At 38.4% G+C, this 21839-nt stretch overlaps 1 protein-coding gene across 1 annotated transcript in view; it reads right to left on the bottom strand.

Annotated features, from left to right (window-relative positions):
• Positions 1-21839, bottom strand: part of SLC6A11 (solute carrier family 6 member 11) — a 103628-nt gene that overhangs the window by 15921 nt on the left and 65868 nt on the right. The window contains exon 7 of the mRNA XM_009946887.2: positions 3496-3599. Coding sequence (XP_009945189.1) covers positions 3496-3599 — 104 coding nt within the window. The remainder of the gene's footprint in view (positions 1-3495; positions 3600-21839) is intronic.

Here is a 21839-nt window from a genome sequence, read left to right as displayed (position 1 = left end):
GGACAATCCCATATAACTAGATCATCTGTGAGAGAACAAGAGGAGCACAGCCATTTCCCCGCTCACAGGGAAGACCCATGAACCCCAGTGCCATGGTTCAAAACAGTTGCAGGGTAGGTACGCATTTCTCCAAGGAAATGGACAAAAGTGAGCCTAAGGGGATTTTCATCATCTCCAGTTAGTCAAGTACTTATTCTTTTGACATGACACAGCCACAAGCTCCATTGTTTTCTTCCCCAGACAGACTGTCACAGACTGAACACATGGTTCTCTGGGGATCTAGCAGTTTTCTGTCCTGATAAAAATATAACCTCCAATTTTAATTTCATCCTTCCTTTATCTTTGCAGGAATTCTACTAACCCCTAAACTCCTTCTGGGTTTCTGCCCTTAGATAGAAGTTTGTAACCTGTAGTTAATCTTTTTTTTTTTTTTTTTCTGCTACAGGAAAGAAAACTGAGAGCAGGATCTAGATCCATTGATTGTGAAACCAATGAATTTTCAAACACAAATGCCCAAGATCTGCTGGAAGGAGAATATGAAGTTTCTCTAATTTTCCATCAATTTTTTATAAGGATCCTTTGTAGGAAGTCATCAGAGCCTGACTGAAGCTCGAACATTTCAAATTAAAGGAAAACTTCCAATTTTTATGAAAACTTCACATTCTTCCCAATTAATATCTTGCCAATCACCTGAATAATTCAAGTCATGCATCCCCTATCCTCTCCCTGCCTGATAGGTATGATACTGCTGAAAATTGATTCTGCCTTCCTTAAGGAGCTTCTCTGATTAGAGAGAAGAGCCCACAGAGCCTTTTGCATCCCTCCAGTTACTTCCTTGCCTTTACGGATCCCCTCAAGACCAATTCACGTTCCTCTCCTCCTCTTAGACTAGAAGCTTGATAATGGACACATCATCATTTCTTAGAAGGTTTGTCCATTTGTTGACAGTGTGTGAAATCACTCATTTATCTTCCGCACCACAGTGACAACATGGCAGCTAACCCCTGATTTGTACATGGGGCTCGTACATAAAAATTGTCCTGCAGAGGTGCAGCCTCCAGTACAAAGGAGTGGTGCTGCAAAACCAAACAGCGTTTCCCCTGGTGGGGAGTGGCAGTGTCAGGCAAGGAGCTGGTTCAGTTCTGCAAATACAGAGCACATGAGGCAGGAACAAGAACATTTTCCTCCTCTGCCTGCTGACGTTGCCTGAAGTTAATCCATCCCTTAAGAAGGTCTGAATGGATTAGGAATCCTTAGCTTGCTAAAAATTAGAGGAAACATCAGTACACCATTCTTCAATTTCTATGGGAAAAACATTGCCTGCTGATGGTACTGCCATTACTTTCATCTTTTCGTAGGAGCCACTTTTGATATAAGGGGGGATCTGTATTGATGTATTACAATGAAAGATAAGTAAGGACAATAAAAATTCATTTCCTATTCAAAGATGTGAAGTGACTTCTTTGCAATTCATTTACAATGTTAATGAATTAGATCAGGTTGCTAATAAAAAAACCCACGTGCAGTTTAAATTTTCCCATTTCCCACTAAAGTTAATAACTCATGTCATCATTTTCCACTTCAACTGTCCCTTGGAAAAAGAAATTTAGTAAAACAATGTGCAATAAAGAATGGAAGTAGATGTTGCAATCAGACAACACACTGTGGGTATTGCAAGGGGCAAGTCCATACCTTGATTTCTTTTTTCTTTTTAAGTACTATTTAGAATACAAATTTGATTCTGCTTTCCACTGCGTAGCTGCTTTGTATGTCTTGCTCTGTTAACAGCCCTGTTTAACTCATCTGCTTTCTGCAGTTAACTTCTGTCCTACTCCTTTCCTCAGATTTCTCCAGAATCATACTTGAGGATACAATAACATCTGTCCTCTTCAGGAAATTTGTGAAAACATTTAGTTAGAGGAATTGTGAAGCTTGGATTCAGGAAAAAGCATTCTGTTGCAGCATCTTGCTCAAGAGCTCTACAAGAGAGGTGCTGATGGTTTTTACAAGCCATGCTGCTATGGTCAGAAGAAAAGAAGGAAAATTACATAAGGTCTCTGATCATACATCAAAATTCCTGCTTTTTGTAGTGAGTTACAAAACCGTAGTAAAAGATTATTGCAGTCCTTGAGGCAGTGACAGAATAGTTTCTAGATGGAATGCAACTGGAAAGAAATAAAATTAAATAAGAGAAAATGGCTAGTGTCTTTATTAAAGCCTCACTTATGCTAATTACAGAAAACTTCCATTGCCCACTGTTCCGTAGGGGCATTCATTACCCTCTGCTGCAGCATCTTTATCATTATTCTGAACGTAATGTCAGCCGGTGCTGAGGATTCGCAGGGACTCACACTACTTTATGCAGCTAAACTTTTGGCATTTTGGCCAAGCAAAGAGTAACTTATGTCGCTGCTGAGTTACTTTGCATGTTTAGATGGCCAAGTACCCTCAACTGCTGCTGGATAGCTTTGCAGACACTCAGCTGGTGGATACATTTGCGTCTCTGTGGTTTCCAGTATCCCAGTTCCCTCTCTGTCTGAAGGGTCCTACTGTTTGGTGTTCTCTGACAGCAAAGCAAATTGTTGCTAAGGCATTGAAAGAAGGCGGCATTTCCTAAAACTGTCTCCTGAACTTTCCAATTAAAACTATAATTTAGAATTTAAATACTTACACTTTGGGACATTTGCGGGTGGTGTGTTTGGGGTTCTTTTGCTTTTGGACTGTATTATTTCCTTTACAGAAAAATGAAATTTTAATTCTCTGTCTGGAGATTATAATGGAGTCAATACAATCGAACTGTCATTTACTGTCTTGTATGAAAGGCTGTTGAATACTAGTAAAACTAATGCACTAACTACTGATGCCAGAAGAAAAAAGTAGTGCTCATATTCCTGCCATGCCAGTAAAATGGAATGAGGATTTTGTCTGTGTCATATCCTTTTGACATTGATTCAGGAAAGATTAAAAACTACTGAAATCCTTAGCAAATTCCTTACTGATTTCTGAAAAGATAAGCAACGAAATGTTGTCCATTTCTGCTGTGCTCTAGCTAGGAGCCAGTAAACTATGGGAAAAAATGACATTCGGAGCATAGATCAAACTCAGGTGAGTTTCAACAATAATTTTTTGTAGGATTTTTTTTTAAAGCAGATATACATTATACAATCAAATATTGCACACATATGCAATTATACGTGTATGAAATTCAGTATATTATACATGCAATTGTGTATACACATGTGTATACTGAGTGTTTTGTGGCTGTGCAAGGGTCAGATATGATCAAAAGGGATGAAAATACCAAATTTTGGAAACGAGTTCTTCTGAAACAATTATAAAAAACATTATAGATCCGTGTTCTACAAAAACAGGTGGATGTGCTTATAATTCACCCAAGTAGCTACATGAAAAGGGAAGTACTTCTGAGTGAAGTTAAGTATGTAGACACTTCCATGACTGAAACTAAATGAAAAAATAAAGTGTGGAAAGTATTACCTGTAGCAGTTATTATTATAGTTGTTGTAACTTCCCAGGGCTGTCAAGCACCCCAAACAGATTGCGTAAGAGAAAAATATCTGTGTACCGGCATCCACCCACACCTGAAGACAAAAAACATGGAGTGGTTAAGAAAGTCAAGAAGGAATCACCTTTATGCATATATTGACTGCAAATTTGCAGAGGCAACTGTACAGGGTAGTAGTGTCTGGCAAAGCTTTTATAAGTCACAACGCTAAAAAAAACCAAACATGCTGGGAGTTAAATTCCCCTTTCCTTCCCAGTGGTATAAACAAGGAGTAACAGCTGGTCTTTAAAGGTTTGACCTAATCTAGCAGAAACAGAGACAGTATTTCTGGAGAAGAACCTCACCCAGTATAAATGCTTTAATGGTTTTATTAACATTATAAGGTGTTAGTAATCACAACCTAAATAGAATCATCTACATTTATATAATACTCACTTGATAATTATTTAATAAAATTTTAAAATTTAATGTGAAAAAATAGTCTAAAGACAAAATATGCTATTCATAGATAACATACAAATTAAGCTGGGGAAAGAGAAGAGACAACTTATCCAGGGAGAGGTGGGGTTTTTTTAGCAATACTTAATGGCCCCAATTAGGCACCAGGACATGGTTGTTCTGGTCACTGTGCAATTAACAAATAAAAGTTCTATAGGTCTTAGCAAGTAAGTAGCTTTATAACACCATTATGGTAAGATTTATATCCTAAAGTGATACAAATACTAAATTCTAAATCAGAGAAAAGACAAAAAAGATGCACGAGCTGACACAATGAGATTATTCTCTTCAAAGCAAGATCAGAACATTAATATAACAGGCAATTTTTTTTTTACTTTAAAAATACTCCAATAAACCAGTTCATTTCATCCGACTAAAGCCTGGGTGTGTTATTATTGGAGGTGAATATACTCTTTTAACTCCTGATTTTGCCATGAGACCAATGTAAGGAAGCCACATCTACACAGCTGAGTATTTCCAGTCCAATAAATTCCAACTCCTGGTTTTCTGGGATAAATGATCACTGTAAGATTTTCTTTGAAAGCAGAGCAACCAAAGTGCTTTTCAGAGAAGCAAGAAAACACTGACTGATAAGCAGAGGCAATAGCTGTGTAGCCATTAGCTACTCTAGGTTTGAGGCAGGGAAGAGGTAATGCAGGTAATGATTTCACGACTAATAATAGTAATCAAATACTCATAAATATATGAAGGGGATATATTTGTTTTACATGTGATCAATGAGACCTTTGTCTCCGGAGTTGCTGTGAGTGTTTCTGTTTAGGAATAACATTAAGATCACATTTGATTTGCATCAGTGGCTTAAATGGTTTCATTGCTGTCATATTGAATAAGATACAGCTGATTATATCTCAAAGTTTCACCACTTGGTAAGGAAAAAACTACACAGAGAAAGCCTTTTGACAGACAGGCTCTTTAACAAGATCAGAAGCTCCCAAAAAACTCTAAGTAGCATAGGTCAACTGACAATGCACGGTCTTCTGAAGCATAAACAAAAGCTAGGAAACTGGATCACCACATTTAGAACCTGCCGTTTCCTTCTATTTCAGTTTTTGCATAATGTATTGTTGCAGTGCATTGTCTAGCACTTAGATGAGCACTAGCCTTTCCTGTTGGCATATGCCAGCTCTACAGAAGTCTGATTATTCCTTGGACAGCAAGTCCTAGTGGAAACGGGGGCAAAGAAGAATTGTACTCTGAAGTGAGAACATCCAGAGCTGTTTGAGAAGAGGAGCAGAGAGCACATCCCTCTGGAGGTCCTATGTACTTCGAAAAGCAGACAAAATTCTAGTCATAAGTGATATTATTTCCTTCAAAGAAAACAATTCTCCTCTAAAGACCATGACGTTTGCCAGTGCTTCAACATAAGAAGTGGCAAATATTTTATGAGAAACATGTTCTGCAAGCAAATGTTCACATATTCTATAAAAGTTGAATCAGATTGAAGAGCCCTTTGGTTTTGGTACACTATATGACATCCGTCTAGAAATTCCATCAGAACTTATGGCTAATGTTTAAACAGAAAGGAGGAAGTAATTTTATTTCCTGAATGGAATAATTGTATCAGTGTAGCATCTTTTGGGTTGTATACTCAGAGAACCAGTGACATTTAATTTGTGATGACCATTATTTCAATTTCAGGTTTCTGAAATGGCAAAAACATCTACAACTGATCAAGGCAGTGGCAAATAGGGAAATGAATTTAGAAACCACAAGTAGATTTTGAGAGCTGGAAAAACATGAGAAATGCACTAACTCTGTGGTATTCCGTCGCAAGCCTAGACATGTCAACATTTTAAAGCCATGCAGTTGATATTACAGATCAGTTCTTCATATTCTTGCCCCTACAGCTAGTGACCATTTAACATTTAGCATCAGACTGCAGTACTTATTTCTGGTTTGATAACTTGTTGAGGTACACAAACTGTTTACTAGCCTAAGTCACACCCAGTCTTAGTCATTCATAAACCGTACCTCAGGGGAAGTTGTTCTCATTAAAACTTCTAGTGCAAACAGATGGGCTCTTGTTGATACCATTCACAAATATCCACGTGTCATGCTTCTGGCTTACAGCAACAAAAGCATTATAAATTATGTCTGAGAGTGCTGAATTTGCAATGTCTGGCTTAGACTAGAAGTTGAAACATTTTCTAAGTACATAGAATGAATGTAGCACAATTCTGCAGGACAATGAAATTCGGAGGACAGAGACAAAGAAAGCACTGCCAGTAAGCTGCAAACCAAGGGCTCTGGAGCCAGCAGCTGGTGAAAGGCTGGGACAAGAGTACATTTTTTCCTAAATGAGATGGGGGTTGATAAGTTTCTTGCATGAGTAAATTCCAGAGGAAAGGACCCACACCAGAGAACATCCTGTCCATGCTTTATAAACTTTGTACCTTGAAAATCCTTTGGTTAGTGATAATTAAGCCAATTCAGTAGTACGCATTCATAAATTGGGGACTAAAAACATATTATAGTTGTCTATTAGCTCCTACTTTAAAAGATGGAACTAAGCATTTTTTCTTACTTTTTTTCAGCTCATATTTAAAATGTTTCCATGCCAAAACAAAATCAAAATTAAAGCACAAAACCTTTGTTTATTATACCCTAATATTTAAAAAAATCCAAGTGCCACAGGACAGAACCTTTATATCTGCCGTGCTTATGTTTTTGCACCCATGTTACAGCCATTTTCTAGACATGCTAGGCCCAGTGCTACATTAGTGACAGTATGGGCGAACTAGAACGCAAGCACTAACTCAGAATACAGCAGCACAAATAGTGCTTTGGCTCCTGTGCAGAAATAATTCTTGCTGGCTAGGAAGAAGTGGCTGTTCAATGAGCCCATGTGATGAAGCTCTGTTCCAAAAGGGGAAAAGGCAAAGTAAACAAGCCTCAAACTCTGTGGTGCTGCCTGCATTCTCCAAGTAGAAATGACGCATGACAGTGAAAGACTGTGAGTCTCTCCACTTTCCATTTTTGGAGTGGGAAGGGGAACAGCAGGACCGTTTGTGCCTTGATCTCCACATTGAGGCTTTCCCACACTTCACAGCTTTCCTGATTCATAGCATTAGCTCACAAGCAGTGGTCTCTGCTGTGTCCTGCTGTTAACTAACTTATGTTGGTACAAACACAATTCCACAAAAAAAAATAGACAAGAACATTTTTTACTAAAAATGGAATGTGATGTTTTGTGAAGTCCACCTCACAAAAGCTAGCAACACCCAGATATGAAGTCTGCCTGGATAACCTTAATTTGGCCTTCTTGTGTGTAGGTCTAGGACAACATCTTCACTTACATGACCATTCATCTCTCTATGCCCAGGAAGATAAATTGAGCTAGTCAAACAGAAGATCCTGTTGTCTGGAGGATCCCTTGCCTCTTTTGTTGCCATGATTGTAGCACATGTAATTAATGCAGAAGGTTAAAGAAGGAAAGGGAATGTGCTGTTGTAAAGACAACAGAATACTGCTCTGGAGAATTGGATTCTTTTCCCGTCTCTGCCATAACGTTTCTATGTGACATTATGTCCATAAATCACTTAAACCAACTCTTTCTCAAATGTTCATTAAGTTGGTATCCTCTAATGGGTGTCCAAAGTGAAGTACAAAATTACTGAGTGTTCACTGCTGCAACCGAGGTGAATGGAAGCCATGTATACAATAAGTAAAAAAACTACAGTATAAAAAGCCAGGTCAACTAACTTCAAATTGAAAATCCCAAAATGAACGAGAGCCTCTCATTTTAGTCTCTCTCTCTATCTCTTTACATCAGTAAGATGGCATCATGCTATACATTGAAAACAAACTAATTGAAGTTTATGAAGCACATGGACAGTGCAGCAATAAGTCACTTTGAGAGGCTGAGCCATTTTTAGTGATGGTCAAGGTCTGAACGTTATGCAGTATGTTTACAGGGCCAAGCAATGAGTGAAAAGGATAAAGCAAAAAATTGCATAACTGTCCTGAAATGAGCTTTGTTGATGCTGTACCTGAATAAACCAGAGACCTTGGGGAAAACCTGTTTTATGTTGACGTTTATTATTTCCATAACGCATGGAATAAAAATGAACCTTGCTCACCTGAAGGACTATAATTAAATTCCAGGGTTTTCTCCAACTTTGTACCTTCCCTTTTCTTTCTGTACTCTCTGTATAGATTCATGATGGAGTTACAAAAAATATAAGCACACAGTTTAGGCAGTGGGGGAACAATACCTCCATATATAGAACCAGTGCTGCTATGTCTCAGTACTTACTGCTGCCTTACAAGAAATGTGTAGCACATATTGTGACAGTCTCATGTAGCACGTAGGGTTATGTGTTACCTGTGGTTTGCATTCAGCAGACTCACAGTGGAGACACAGCAAGCTCCTAACTGCTTCAGAGCACACGTCATGTGAACTCATGTCTTCCCAAAAGGGTCTGCACAGGAATACTGACATACTCCCTGTGCTGGGATGGGGAAACCACAACGATCAGGATCTACGGGGATTTCCGCAGCAGCCTTTCTCAGGAGGGAGCCCCTGCCCTTCTACTCCATATCATTTCCATGTATCAAATAATTGGGAGCATGTTGTTCACCACTTAAGGTCATACCTCATTCCAGAAGTCCTTTCCTGGTCATAAAGCAAAGCAAATACTACTATGCAGCTATTATGGAACCTTCCTGTAACTGCAGGAAACATCTCCCAGGATAAACTGACTTTAACTGGCACTTCCACAGGCTTTTGGAATCATGACAAATAGCTGAAGGTAACTGAAAAGGTGTAAAATTGTTTCATGTCTGGGGAACATGAGAAAATGAAGTAGCTATTTTCAGTCTAATCCTCCTAAAAGAGATGTACTTTAAAAAAAAAAAAAAAAGGAAAAAATGTTTTCACCTGAAAAGTTTCATTTTATACCTCAGCTAAGAAGCTATTAATGAAATTTCACTATTCTGTCTTGTTGTGCATGTCTCTGCATATTAGTCTAACGGAAAAACACAAGATGCCTAAAATGCATGTTGAAGACATTTTGAGCAGAAGTGAGAGGAGTTTGTTAAAAATGTGATACTTGGAAATTAGGTTCATGGCAGGTAATATGTTCAAATCCAATCCACAGCCAGGCATCTCACACCTCCGTGCCTGGGCCCGGGCAGAACACAGGACCTGGTCAGCCTACATTGCCTCTGCCTGTGAGGATCAAGTCTGTGGGCTGGGTAGACAAGCTCTTGGTTTAATTTTTTAGTCTGCTGTTCAAATAATGGTAAGAATGGGAAAAGCAACCAGAAGAGAACACAATTTTTTTAGAAACAGCCCAGTGCAGCACTAAATCACCTCAATCGCTTCCTATACTTAGTCCTTGTTCAAATGTCCATCTCTACGCTCAGCTCTGTGTGTACGTGCACATCCTCACAGCATCCTGCACACAGTAACAGCAGCCTTCTAACTGTTGGTTCACAGATATACTGTGATTGCAGGGTGATTTTTTTTTCTACTTTAAGTCACAAATGAGAATAACTGTGTGACACTAGTGCTACTGTCACTGTGTCATTAGGTAAGAAAGGCCATATATAGGCCTGAAAGATACAATGGAACTTACACCCAAAAAAAACCCATAAAAGCTCTAAAGAGCAGGCAGCGTCTAGACAACTAAATATGTGCCTAATTACACACAAAGAAAAGTAGCAGGAATGAATAAAGCTACAATAGAGTAAGGCTCGTGGCTCTATACCAAACAGGAAAACAGCATTGTCAATGTCATTACAACTGGCTGTAACCTAAGAGCTGTAGCTGACCTGTCGCAGGAGAGTTGTCACGATTTCCTCCCGATGGTACTACTCTCTGAACTCACAGAATCAACAAAGATGTTGAGGGAGTAGCTATGGGATCTTGATGCTAGTCTGGACTTACATGTAGGCTTTAGGTGCCTGTGTATTACAGTTTCAGAGAGATTCGTGTATGTAAAGACACACAACGTTGCCTTTTCGCTTTTTGCAATCTTCTAAATTGTATTTTACAGATTTCTTAATGGTACCAAACCATTGTCATAATTTGGTTCGAGAAACAGTTTAGAGAGTTTTCAATGTAATGGCTGATCTAAAAGAACTGCAACATCCATGTTTCTCCATACAGAACTAGAAGAATAATCAAGCACTATGAGGATTCTTCCATTAAATGAAATATATATATTGTTTACATGTCTTTCCATGACCTTTCCCACAGTCTAGATCTGTTTGGGCTGCTAATATTTGTACCCACACACTTAAGTTTGCTTCCTTGAGTATTTCTATCAAAATCAAGGGAATTCATTTCACAGTAGTGTCTGAGTACTGGCTGAAATATGCATCCCAGTGGTGTAGTTTCATAAATATACACATTTTTCATTCTTAACAGCGTGACTGAACACCCACTTCAGCTGCAAAGCTTAAAGCATCCTTAACCACAGTGTAGCTTATGGCAATTTCATAATGAAGCACTATCTGAGAATATGGGAGATCTCATAGACCAGTTAAATGTTGCGCTCACTTTTAAAAACATGATGTTCCAAATGCTAATAGTAATTTATTTTCCATTTTGTTATCAGAGAATGAGCAATCACTTTGGAGTTTTCTTTTAATTCAAATTATTCATTACTTTTTGATGAATCTCAGCAGTGTCTATATTTTAAAAAGCAGTTTGCCTTTGGTTTCAATTAAGAATTTTAAAAATAAAGCCTTTGCTGTCAAGGATATAATAAATGAAATTTCAGGATAAAAGCACAGAATAGTTGCAGATTTTTACAATGGCAAGAACGTCTGAATAAAGCAACCTGTTGCCAAAGAGACTTAAATAGGAGCATTACTAGAGTTTAAGTCCTACACATCATGATAGATTTGATGTTCGTGTACCAGTATCTCTCACAATATGTTGTGAGTGTGTGGAAGAAGTCAACAATTCATGTCAGCTACAGAACATCTCTACCTGTTCTATACCACAAGGTTTAGCATTTTCAAGTTGGCTTCTAAAGCACGTCCTTTGTGAGTCTATGGTTGCAAAGCACGGTTTACGTCCAAGTCGCCTGGGAGTCAGTCAAGCTATCCGGGTATTTCATGTACTGTAAAAGGTAGGCGAATTCAATAGATGGAGGAGGCCACAATGAGAGGACTAAACGAAGATCAGAAAAAAAAAAAAAACCAAAATCCATATGCAGCAGCAAAAAAAAAAAGAGAAGATGGACAGCAAACAGATACTGAAAACCAGTCATGGAACTCACACAGGGTGGCCAGGATAAAAATCATAGCTTTGCCTTTCAAAAACTACTGTACATTCTTACATTATCATACAGGTTTAGACATGACAGGACTGTAAGAAGCTATAAAACGTTAGGTCTTAATCTTGAAGTAGCATCTGCGCTTAAAGAGTACCCCTGTCAGACAGGCGGGAATTAACAACATGTTTAATTATGAGCACTAATAGAGGCTTTTGGAAAATCAAACCATTTCAAAAGAATTTGCCAGCTGTGGCCCTAACACAGGCTTCCTTCCTCCCACCCAAATTAGATAAAAGTGTTTAAGGGACTGCCTTCGGTGATGCCAACTACAGCCCCAAGCACTGCTACAACAGGCCAGAATAGATCTAATAATTTCTGACGTAAAACCCCCAAAAAACAGAGCGTAGGGTAACGTGCAACTGTAAAAGTCATTCCTGGAACTTTTCTTAAATTACTATTTACTACATTCCTCTGCTACACATTACATTTTTATGTATATATGAATGTATATTCTAAGAAAAATGACAAAATAGGCAGTAGCGGAGGACTGAGCATTTTACCTCTGATCTTATTCCAATTAAAGTAATCTTTTTCCAGCTTTCTCATTATGAAGAACATTCAACTACATCGCCAACTATTATGTTTGGCATAGTGTATCACAGTTGACAATATCGGGAGAGAGCACCAAGACAATAAGTAGACTGCTGTAGGAAGGCTGCATACATATACACTGGAAGAAAAGCAACAGGTATATGCGTGGGGTCTGGGGCATGGGGTTGAACTTCCTATGTTCCTTATATGCTAACCAAGATGAATGACGATACACATTCACAGGACACCCCACCAGAAAAGACAGACAGAGATTAAATTTGGATATTTTCAGTTTCAAAGCAGAACACTTTGTCAAAAGGATGGAGAAGAGGCCGAAGCACCTTCATCTGCCCTGGAGGCCACAGTAAGCAAGAACATGCAGTGGTCTTAGACCCTGTTGCAAAAAGGGCAAAAGGTTATACTCTGGACAAGTCACTGCCATCAACTAAAATCTGTGTTCAAAGGCATGAAAAAGAAAATGAACCAGTTTTCATTTATTCTCTAGTCACTCTGCCCTAATCAACTGAACATTTTTCTTCAATAGCAGATAAGACATCAGCTGAACGTCTGTGCTATGCAACTGTGCAAAATACATACTTCGGTTCAAAGTACTCTTCTATTCTCAGAAACAACCCTAACACTTAGAAGATGCAGACATTCAAAGTGAATAAATCCATTCCTGGCATGCATTCTGCTCTTTTTCTGACTAGCAGTACACTGATAACATCTCCTATTCCTATGAATCTTGCAGAGAAAAATCAAACAGGGAAGAATAAACTTTACTATGTTAATTTTCCCACATAATTAACCAGTTACTGCAAGTGCATAGTTCTCATTTTGACTATAAAATAGCAAAAAAGATTGATTTTCTAATCTTGGTATATGCTTATTTTTTAAAAAAAATCTAAAACTTTTTTCAACAGTTACTTCAAAAAAGATACATTTATTTAGAAATCAGACAAAAAGATATTTCACAAAATTAAACTAGTTAATCCCAGGGGTCACAATGAAAAGCTTTTTGCTGACTAGAAAAATACAGCTTTCCACTTGCAACTGAAATCTTGGAATCACCAGGGAGCATATCAGACTGTTGCAAAGCAATTTTAAAGTAACTTTTCTGAGTAGAATATTACTCTAACTAAAAACACAGTTTAAAGCTTCTGTGAACTACATGATGACCTTCACAATAAACCATTCTGAACGTCACTGCCTCAACAAATATACTTTCAAAAGTAGTTCAACGTACTTTCAATACACTTATATTTGATTAAATATACTCCTTCAAAAGAAAACTTTCAGTGTCTAAAATTATCAAATCTACATTTATTGAATTTAGGGTAGAACTGTGACACAGAAAAAATAAGGATATAAATCAAAGACTATTCATTGAAAATGTGCCTATCCTCGGGCTACTTGAAAGCCGCAACTGTTTGTTCAGTCATCACCGTAAAAGAGTTTAGCATGATGTTTCATAAGTGAAGCCTACTCTAGGCTTATCCAGACAGCAAGAATAGTACTAAAATGTTTCTCCGTTATCTCCATGCAGCCTCCACGATGCCTTGGAGGCATTGTGGCTGAAGGCAAAGCTGGAGTCCCTGTGAAAAAAAACCCAAGCATGCTGGCACCAACTGTGTTACCTAACGTAAATAAGATCTTTAGCCCCTGGCCCCTGTCTCCAAATGCCTTCCTGGAAAAACAAGGGGAAAAAAAAAAAAAAAAAAAAAAAAAAAAATTATCTTGTTACTCTCTCAACTCAATGGGAAATGTCATTAAATGGGAAGCTAAATCAAAACAAAATATGAACTGTTTATTGTGGAGGAGCAGCAAAAAAATGTTGAGTTTTGGATACAGGACTCAGATTGTTTTTGAAGTTTACTACCCAGGGGTTTTTAAACAACATAGCTTCTGAAAGCAGAGCCTTCATTAGAGCAGGAAAACACAACTTAAACGGCCAGGCAGAAAATGGCTGAATTAAGCTCTTTTTTCCCCTCTCTTTAATGCTAATGATTCTCAAAAGATTAAAAGTAGGTTAGGCGAATAATGAAACAGCTATGTTTCTAGTGTCTACCTGACAACAGCTTTTGTAGAAGTGAATAATTACATGGAAACCACTTCCTTTCCACCTCTCTTTGGGATTTCTGTGGGTTGCTAGGCAGTCTCTCTCCTACCTTCTGGTAATGTTACTTACAGACGGGCTGAATACAGTATATTCATTATAAGAATGGTGAGCTGAGGGGGAGATGGAACTAAATACTTGAAGTTTTGTTTATTCATTGCTGCCTTTGGAGACTAATACTATAGTTCAGATTTACACATATTTAAATGCTAATTTTCTGACGCATAATTCTTAGCCAAGTACCACCCTGTTAAAATGGAACAGGACCTTCCTCAATACAGGAGCCACACTAGTAGTATGTTTCTGTGTTCCCAGCCAATGTTGAAAGTCAGGTGCTGGAGCAAAGCATACTGAGGTTCCTTCTGGGACTTAGATGAAGAATTCTATCACTCTGACTGCTTTTCATGACTGAAATAATGTTTGTTATGAGGCTGGTTTACTTTCCTGAACTCCTTAACCGAAAACTTGATTGCCTTGGCATGATTCCAAAACTAGCAGCCACAAAGTACTGCTGTGCTTCCCTGACTGCATAATCATGAGTACGCTCATACAGGTTAGGGTATATGTTCATTAAAAAAGAAATAAACATCCAAAAATCACTCTTCTCTGCAGAGTGCTAGCTGAGATAACTAGGGGCTTGGATGTTCATTACAGATAGCAGGTATGTGGGCGTGGTTTTGGGAAGGACAATGAACCAAGTGCAAGGCTTTGTGGTTTTTAAAAAGTGTCTGAATTCCAAACTCTGATTTTAGTCTTCTGAGCTCGCAATTTGCTTTGATTATGGACCTGTCAGTTGACATCCTCAAAGTTACCTCCCTCAGCATGGTACAACAGGAGACAGGAAAGAGACCATAGGCTTCGGATTCACTTCCCAGTCAGCATATTCTGATGGCAGGATTCAAATACACAAACTAGCACCCCAATTAAGAGAAATCCCAACCTGGAAAAAGCTAAGGTGCTAAACATATTGCATTTGCATCATTATTTTACTAGTTTCTTGCCAATTGTCTCCTTAAGGTGGCTAATCACTGAGGACAGCTAACTGCACACCTCATGTGTGCCCCACACATCTACACAACTTTGCTTCAAATTTAACATCATTACAGACACAACAGAAGGTAACAACTCCCAGCCATAAAGCTGTTATTTCATTAAATTGCAGTACAGTGAAGTAATTTATTAAAAGAGCAATCTCTGCCTCCTACTTCACCCACACTCTGAAAGGTACAAGGCTCAGATACAAACTTAATGCTGGGATGCTTGTTTGTCTACTTCCATTTCTAACCTCTACATGATCTCCATTTCTAATTGGCATCTCAGACCTCAAGAGGGTTCTGAATTCTAGGACACTGAATACTCAGGTGACCAGTTTTCCACGGTGGTATACCTGAAAGCCTGTTGTTTCTGCATGGTGTTGTCACCAGAGTGACACCCTGGCAACCTGGAGGCTCAGAAGACTGCCTGGGCCACTACAGGCGTGGCAACGCAGTTAAGAGCGTGCTCTGACCTCTGGGTTGTCCTAGTGTCTTTATATCCCCAACTGCACTCAGAAACAGCAATGCCTAAGGGCAGTTTTGCTTGCAGGTGTGTAAAAGGAGACTATTATGGCCATGAAACCCCCCTTTCAGGTTTCCACATTCAGAGATTTAGTCTTACCCAAAGTTACATCACAAAGAGCAACTGGAAGTGTGTAAAATAGCATTATTAAGGCATAACCCTTTCGACTTGCTCTCTCCAACCAGTATTTCCAAGGCTATTAGTTATTTTGTCCTGGCTGTCCAAGAAATTTAAAAATGTGAAAGAAATAACAGATAGTTATCTGATGTTCCTTGTTAAAGAAAGAACTTTGACATAATAGCACCAACCGACCTTATGCCTTGCTTAATTTCTTCTGTGCAGGAATAATTTTCATAGGACTTTTCCCATATTTAGAAAGAAAAAAAAAAATCTAACAAAAGAACGAATGTTTGGCCAGGCCTATCTTTATCTGAAAGTCAATACTAAAATTCCAACTTTTGTCAAAGGAAAAATCCCATCTACAATGGTAGTTATGAGTCCAAGAATTTCTCTAAACTATCTTTATGATAAAACTTGCATGTTTTCATTTACAGCAAATAGTTACAACAGTTGCCTAGAATACATGTAAAGAGAGAGTTATAATATAAGATTTTCCCTCGAAATATATACTAGTTCTCTGTTACCTTAGTTCTGGAGGAAATGTAAGGTAAGGAGATGGCTGACAGAGTAAGATACATAGAATATTCAGGCAATATTACTCACATAAAAACATTTATGTCCCTATAATGAACAAAGTTTCTGAAGAAAAAAAAAAGTCACTGAGTAGCTAGAACATTTCTTTTGTGTCTGAGCAATAAGAAATGACAACTGTCTTCAGTAACTTCATCACTTAAATTTGGGAATCTGGCAAGCTGGAAACCTTTTTAAAAATGTATTGTTGAGAGGCAAAAATATCGTTAAATCCCAGTATCTCTTGGGAGCAGCACCTATTTTTTTCACTGACTCATCTCTTGTAACTGCATACCAAACGTACATAGAGTTCAGAGCAGCAGGATGGTCTGCATCATTCCCCTGTGATGAAGCCTGATTGTATAAACAGTTCTTGGTTACTGAAAAGTATCCGGCATTCTGGAAAGGTAAAGTCATTGACTGCTAGATCATCCACATGTTCCAGTGCAGCTCCCTTGTAGCATGCCCTAAAAGCATCAAAAGTTTTGCCTTCTCATACACTTGTGCTATGTAAAGCTTCAAGCATTTAGAAACAAAAGTAGTTAATTTTTTTTCATCTTGTGCATGATACAAAAAAGCACAAAAAATGTCCATTGCCTTCCTTTCTCTTTCCAACAGAGAGTATATTTTCAGTGTCCTAGAGAAACCAGACTTCACCAGGTCTTTTGGGGGGTATGTTTGACCATAAATTCTTCCTTTTATCGAAAACGGCCTAACTCTTATAGTAAATTAAGTTTTCCACAAGGGGATTTCAATTCATTTCTGCAATTTAGACATTGTCTGAGTATCCGATAATGAGTGCTAAAGTGACACATAAACCCTGACTGAAGCAAAGCTTGCCTGAGAAGTAAAATGTTGTGTATTGTATATGTGATATTGTTAAACAGTTATTGCTGTAGAATGCCAATCCAAAAGTTTCAGATGTATTGATGAAGTAACTTAGTGCCATGTATTATTCATACCCAGTAATAACTAGAACACATACTAAATATTACTAAAACCAACTGAAATAATCATATTGGACTGCATATGAACCACTCCTAAAGTAGAGGCCAGATTTCTTGAAAGAAGAACGGACAAAAAGCCTTTTGGTTTGTGTAAACCCGCAACTCAAAGACAGACAGACTGCAAAATCACACCTTAAAGATTATTTTCAGTTAGCACTATTTTTCATTTAGGCAGAAGTGGACCCTCATGGTACTGAGAACATGGCAGTAGCATACTTGTGATCTGGTCCATTTTCAACATTTACATGCTAGACAGTTCCACAGCAAGGTCGTGCAATATGGCTGCATAATGTAGTCAAGCCTGTACTAGTTGCTAAGCAGCCTCACAACAAAGTAAAATTTAAAAAACACTACGGCCATATGCAGGCTACCACTATTCCACCCATGCAAGGAGGATGCTATACTATAAGGCTGAATCCAGCTGTGCTGTGAAAGAAGTTGTGCAGGTATGCCTGAACGGGAACAAAACTGAAACGCTGCTACCAGGAGCAGGTAAAAAGGTGGCTTACAGTCCCTCTCCCTGCTCAGTAAATCTGTGCCTAATATGATGACAGAAAGATACTCCCAGAACGGATTCAGTTTATGTTAGGAAAACAGAACTTCTGGCTGTAGAACAAACCATTTGCACCACCAAAGAAGGAATCACATCAAAAGCATCATTTTCCCAGAAAAGCTATCACTATAGCGGGAGTTTTTTCAGGATTCTTGAGTCAATCTAGGGTCCTGCTCCTTCCAACTAGTTATTATAATACAGCTATGATGACAAAACCTGTCTGCCACCTAGGTTAGAGTCTAACAAGAGTGCTTAATTTAAGACTGTACTCTCCTGAGTTCTCCTGTAGCCAAAGAAGAGAGATTGGCCCCTCCTCGAAAGTAACGCAGTCATTAAGTGGAACAAATTACCCTCTAGAGGGGCCTATTTTCACTCTATTGCTTATATGGGGAATTAAAAGCATTACATTAAGGTTCTTCAGTAGGGTACCTAATATCAAATGGCATGAACACTTATCTTCAGAAGTCTCCAGTGATTTTCAGTGGGACCTGTGGGAACTGAAGATCCTAGACCACTTTTGAGTCCTGGAGGTTCTACTCAAGTTGCATATTTCACCTCTAACATCTTTTGTCTACTTTGCAATGTAAAAATATCTCTGTTTAACGAAAACTTACATTTAGCACTACATAGTTTAAAAAAAAAAAAAAAAAAGAAGGAAAGGAAACTCAAAACAGAAGAAAAAGAATGTACTACATCACTACTGAATGCTTTAAAATTTTATAGTTAATTTTAAACAGATAAAGCTTCTGCAATGTTAGGGCACACAATTTAATGGAAATTTTCCCATCAATTTCCAGGGGCCAAGAGTTTACCTTGCTAGTTTTTATAGAACCGGAATTTGTGAAAACAAGAAATGCAAATAAAAGACTTGATTATTGGCTTTTATTTGCTTGCAGAAATATTTATTAAGCTAAAGTCTGAAATACATGAAGAGTTATTATATATTCCTCTACTCTAGTGTAGCATTTGGCAAATTACAGGCTTGAGAACACCGTATGCAGAGTAAAATAAAAAAAATACCCATCCCTTATATTATAAAGACTTCAGAGTTGAGCTGGGTTGGAATAATTGAAGTTATGATATAAATTCTCATCTAAATAAAAAACATCCCTCAGGAACATATTCAAATTTTCTAAGCAGTAAATAAAAGTTGATCTCACAAAAGCTTATCTATGTTCATTATATCTTTGTCCACTTCAGAAATCCCTTTCATGACACAAGAGATTTTCCTGACTGCAAATATCTTGCAGAAAGAATCTTAATGTTGGCATTTAGGTATTAGGTCAATTGTAGCAAATATGGTAAAATAAGCATATACAGAAATTCTACCCTTGTAAACACCATTGCAAAGACAGAGAAGATCCCTGGTTTAGGTCACTGAACGATCTGATCAAGTCAGTCTGAAGATACTGTTGATTCACAGATCTGAGAGATCAAGACTTAATATGTAATGCATACCCAAGGTCTTAATTCTGTCTTTGCACATGCACACAAATATCTCATTAACTCCCAATAAAAAGAATGGTCTTTCACTAGAGAGTCTGTGTCAAGGTATATATTAAAGTGATTTGGCTGTATGTACTAATACTGTAATTTTTTTCCCAGGTTGCATTCTGCAATGAGATCTAACAACTCTATTTTCTTCCTCAGAGTGGGGTGTGCAGAGATTGACATGCAGTGTTGATACAGGGAGAGAGCAGACAGAGTGGAAACAGCTCTCTTAAAATGTGCTCTTCATTTTTACATACATTTTTTTCTTGTTTGTTCTTGCATTTTCTACACTAGCAGTACCAGCATTAAAGTCTGTTTGGGGCAATCAATGCACTAAACATTTGATTCACACTTTCTCAGATTAGATCAGGTTACATTACTGCCTTCCTCCAACTGTGTTGGGGAAGATGGCATTGAGTCTCAGTAATTTTTTTTTATGGCTGTAGTTTCTACTCATACAACCTCTTTTTTTCAGTGACTGTAGTCAGCAAGTGATTGTAAGAAAATGATCTGTCTCTACTGACTCTTCGTGGAAAGCAGAGAGCAGCAGTCATAAGAGCATAGCTTCTTAACTCACAGCGTTACCTTTCTCCGGCCACTGCCAAAAGCACAAAAGCCCAAAGGCAAACTAAGCAAAAGGCTGCAGTGTTGACTTACCCAGAGGTGAAGAACATATTTCCCCTTCTCAACTACATTGGCATAGTGCTGTCGGTGGGTACCTCAACATCGGATTCTAGCCCAGCTGCTAGAATTGCATCAGTGGCAGCTGCATTTCGAAAACTAAGAAACCAGTCTTTCTTAAGCATTACCAGTGCAGAACTCATCTCTCTCTATTTCCAGAGTTTGCTCCATCCGCTCCTTCTGTTTCACCTATACTTGGCATTGGAAACATGACAGAAGCTGCTGGTAAAACTTAGAAACTCCAGAAAAGATAAACCCCAACCAAGAGACACTATTGCTCCTAATTTTTTGGCAGTGGTCAGCAACCACGTTGTTGAAGGTGATGTAAGCCTGTTTTGATTTTCAAAAGCATTTTGGAAAAATCGGTCACCAGAAGCTCCTCAGGAAACTAAGCATTCTATGGTTTAAAAAAGAAAGTTGCTGGAAAAATAACTGATGAGAAGATAAGAAATACCAGGTAAGAGTAAAGGAATAATTTTTACAGTGGTGGCCACCAATGGAATACTACAATGACCTGTGCCTCTGCTGTTCATTCTCTTCACAATCCACTGAGAAAAGAAGAGGTGACACAAAGTCAGTGAAATTAGCAAAGATGATAGTTAAAAAAGAAGTGTCACTATGTTACCCAGACTAGCCGGAATGACAGCTAATTTTGATGATTGATCTTACGAGCTGGTATGACTCAAAAATAAAATTTTAAAAAATGCCAGATAAAATTCAATTACATTTAAAGTAATATATACAAGAAAGAGCAACTCTGATTTGACCTATAAAATGATGTGATCTCATCTGATGATTTTGATTTGGAAGCATTATCTTGTAGTTACGTTAGATAGTTCCAACAGCACTCAGCAGTGGTTAAGAAAGCAACTTAAGTACTAGGCATTATTGAGGAATAAATACAAGGAATATCAAGGAAGAGAACAGCATTATATGACTGACTAAATCCATCATTTGTCCACATCTTGAATACTCTTTGCAGCTCTCGTTGTGGTCTCCTCAAATAAAAACATTACACTAGAATTTGAAAGGGCTAACAAAAAGGGGAAACATGTAACCAAAACCAGCTCTGTATTTTGTGGTATGAGCAACCACATGCATCCATAAAGGCTAGGGGCTGACCTTCTGGAAGGTCTTAGGGGACAAGCTGACCATCAGTCAATAGTATGCCCTTGGGGCAAAGACAACCAACAGCATCCTGGGCTAAGCACTACTAAGAGCATTACCAGCATATTATGGGAGGTGGGTAATCCTTTTTCTCTGCTAAGCACTGTTGAGACATATCTAGGTTGGTCTGTTCAGTGCTGGGGTCCCAGTTCATGAGAGACATAGACTTACTGGAGTACAAATACTATTAAGGGACTGTTGCATGTAACGTGAGGAGAGGTTGAGATGGCTGGGACTGTTCAGGCTGGAGAAGAGCAGACTCAAAGGGCTTGTAACAATATGTATAAATACCTGATGTGAGGAAGTAAAGAAGACGGAACCAGTGCCACCTCAGATAGAAGGACGAGAGGCAACAGGCACAAAGTGAAACACAGGAAATTCCATTCAAACATAAGAAAAACCTTTTATAGTGAGAGTGGTCAAACAGTGGAACAGCTTGCCCACAGAGAGCTTGTGGAGTCAACATCTCTGAAGATACTCAGAACCCAATTGGACATGGTCTTTGGTGTACTTGGAAGTGTTGGGTTTATGGTTAGACCCGATCTTAAAGGTCATTTCCAACCCAAATGATTCTATGAGTCTACGGTCCTGAACAACCTGTTCCAGTCAAACATGCTTTGGGAAGGGAGGCTGGACTAGAAGATCTCCAAAGGTGCCTGCCAGCCTCAACTATTCTGTGATTCTGTATGAGAACAGATTGAGTGGGCTAGGACTT

Source organism: Leptosomus discolor, chromosome 9 (genome assembly GCF_034619465.1).
Source record: "Leptosomus discolor isolate bLepDis1 chromosome 9, bLepDis1.hap2, whole genome shotgun sequence".
NCBI lineage: Eukaryota > Metazoa > Chordata > Aves > Leptosomiformes > Leptosomidae > Leptosomus > Leptosomus discolor.
Note: the sequence above shows the minus strand (reverse complement) of the source record. Positions and strands in the feature narration are given on the sequence as shown.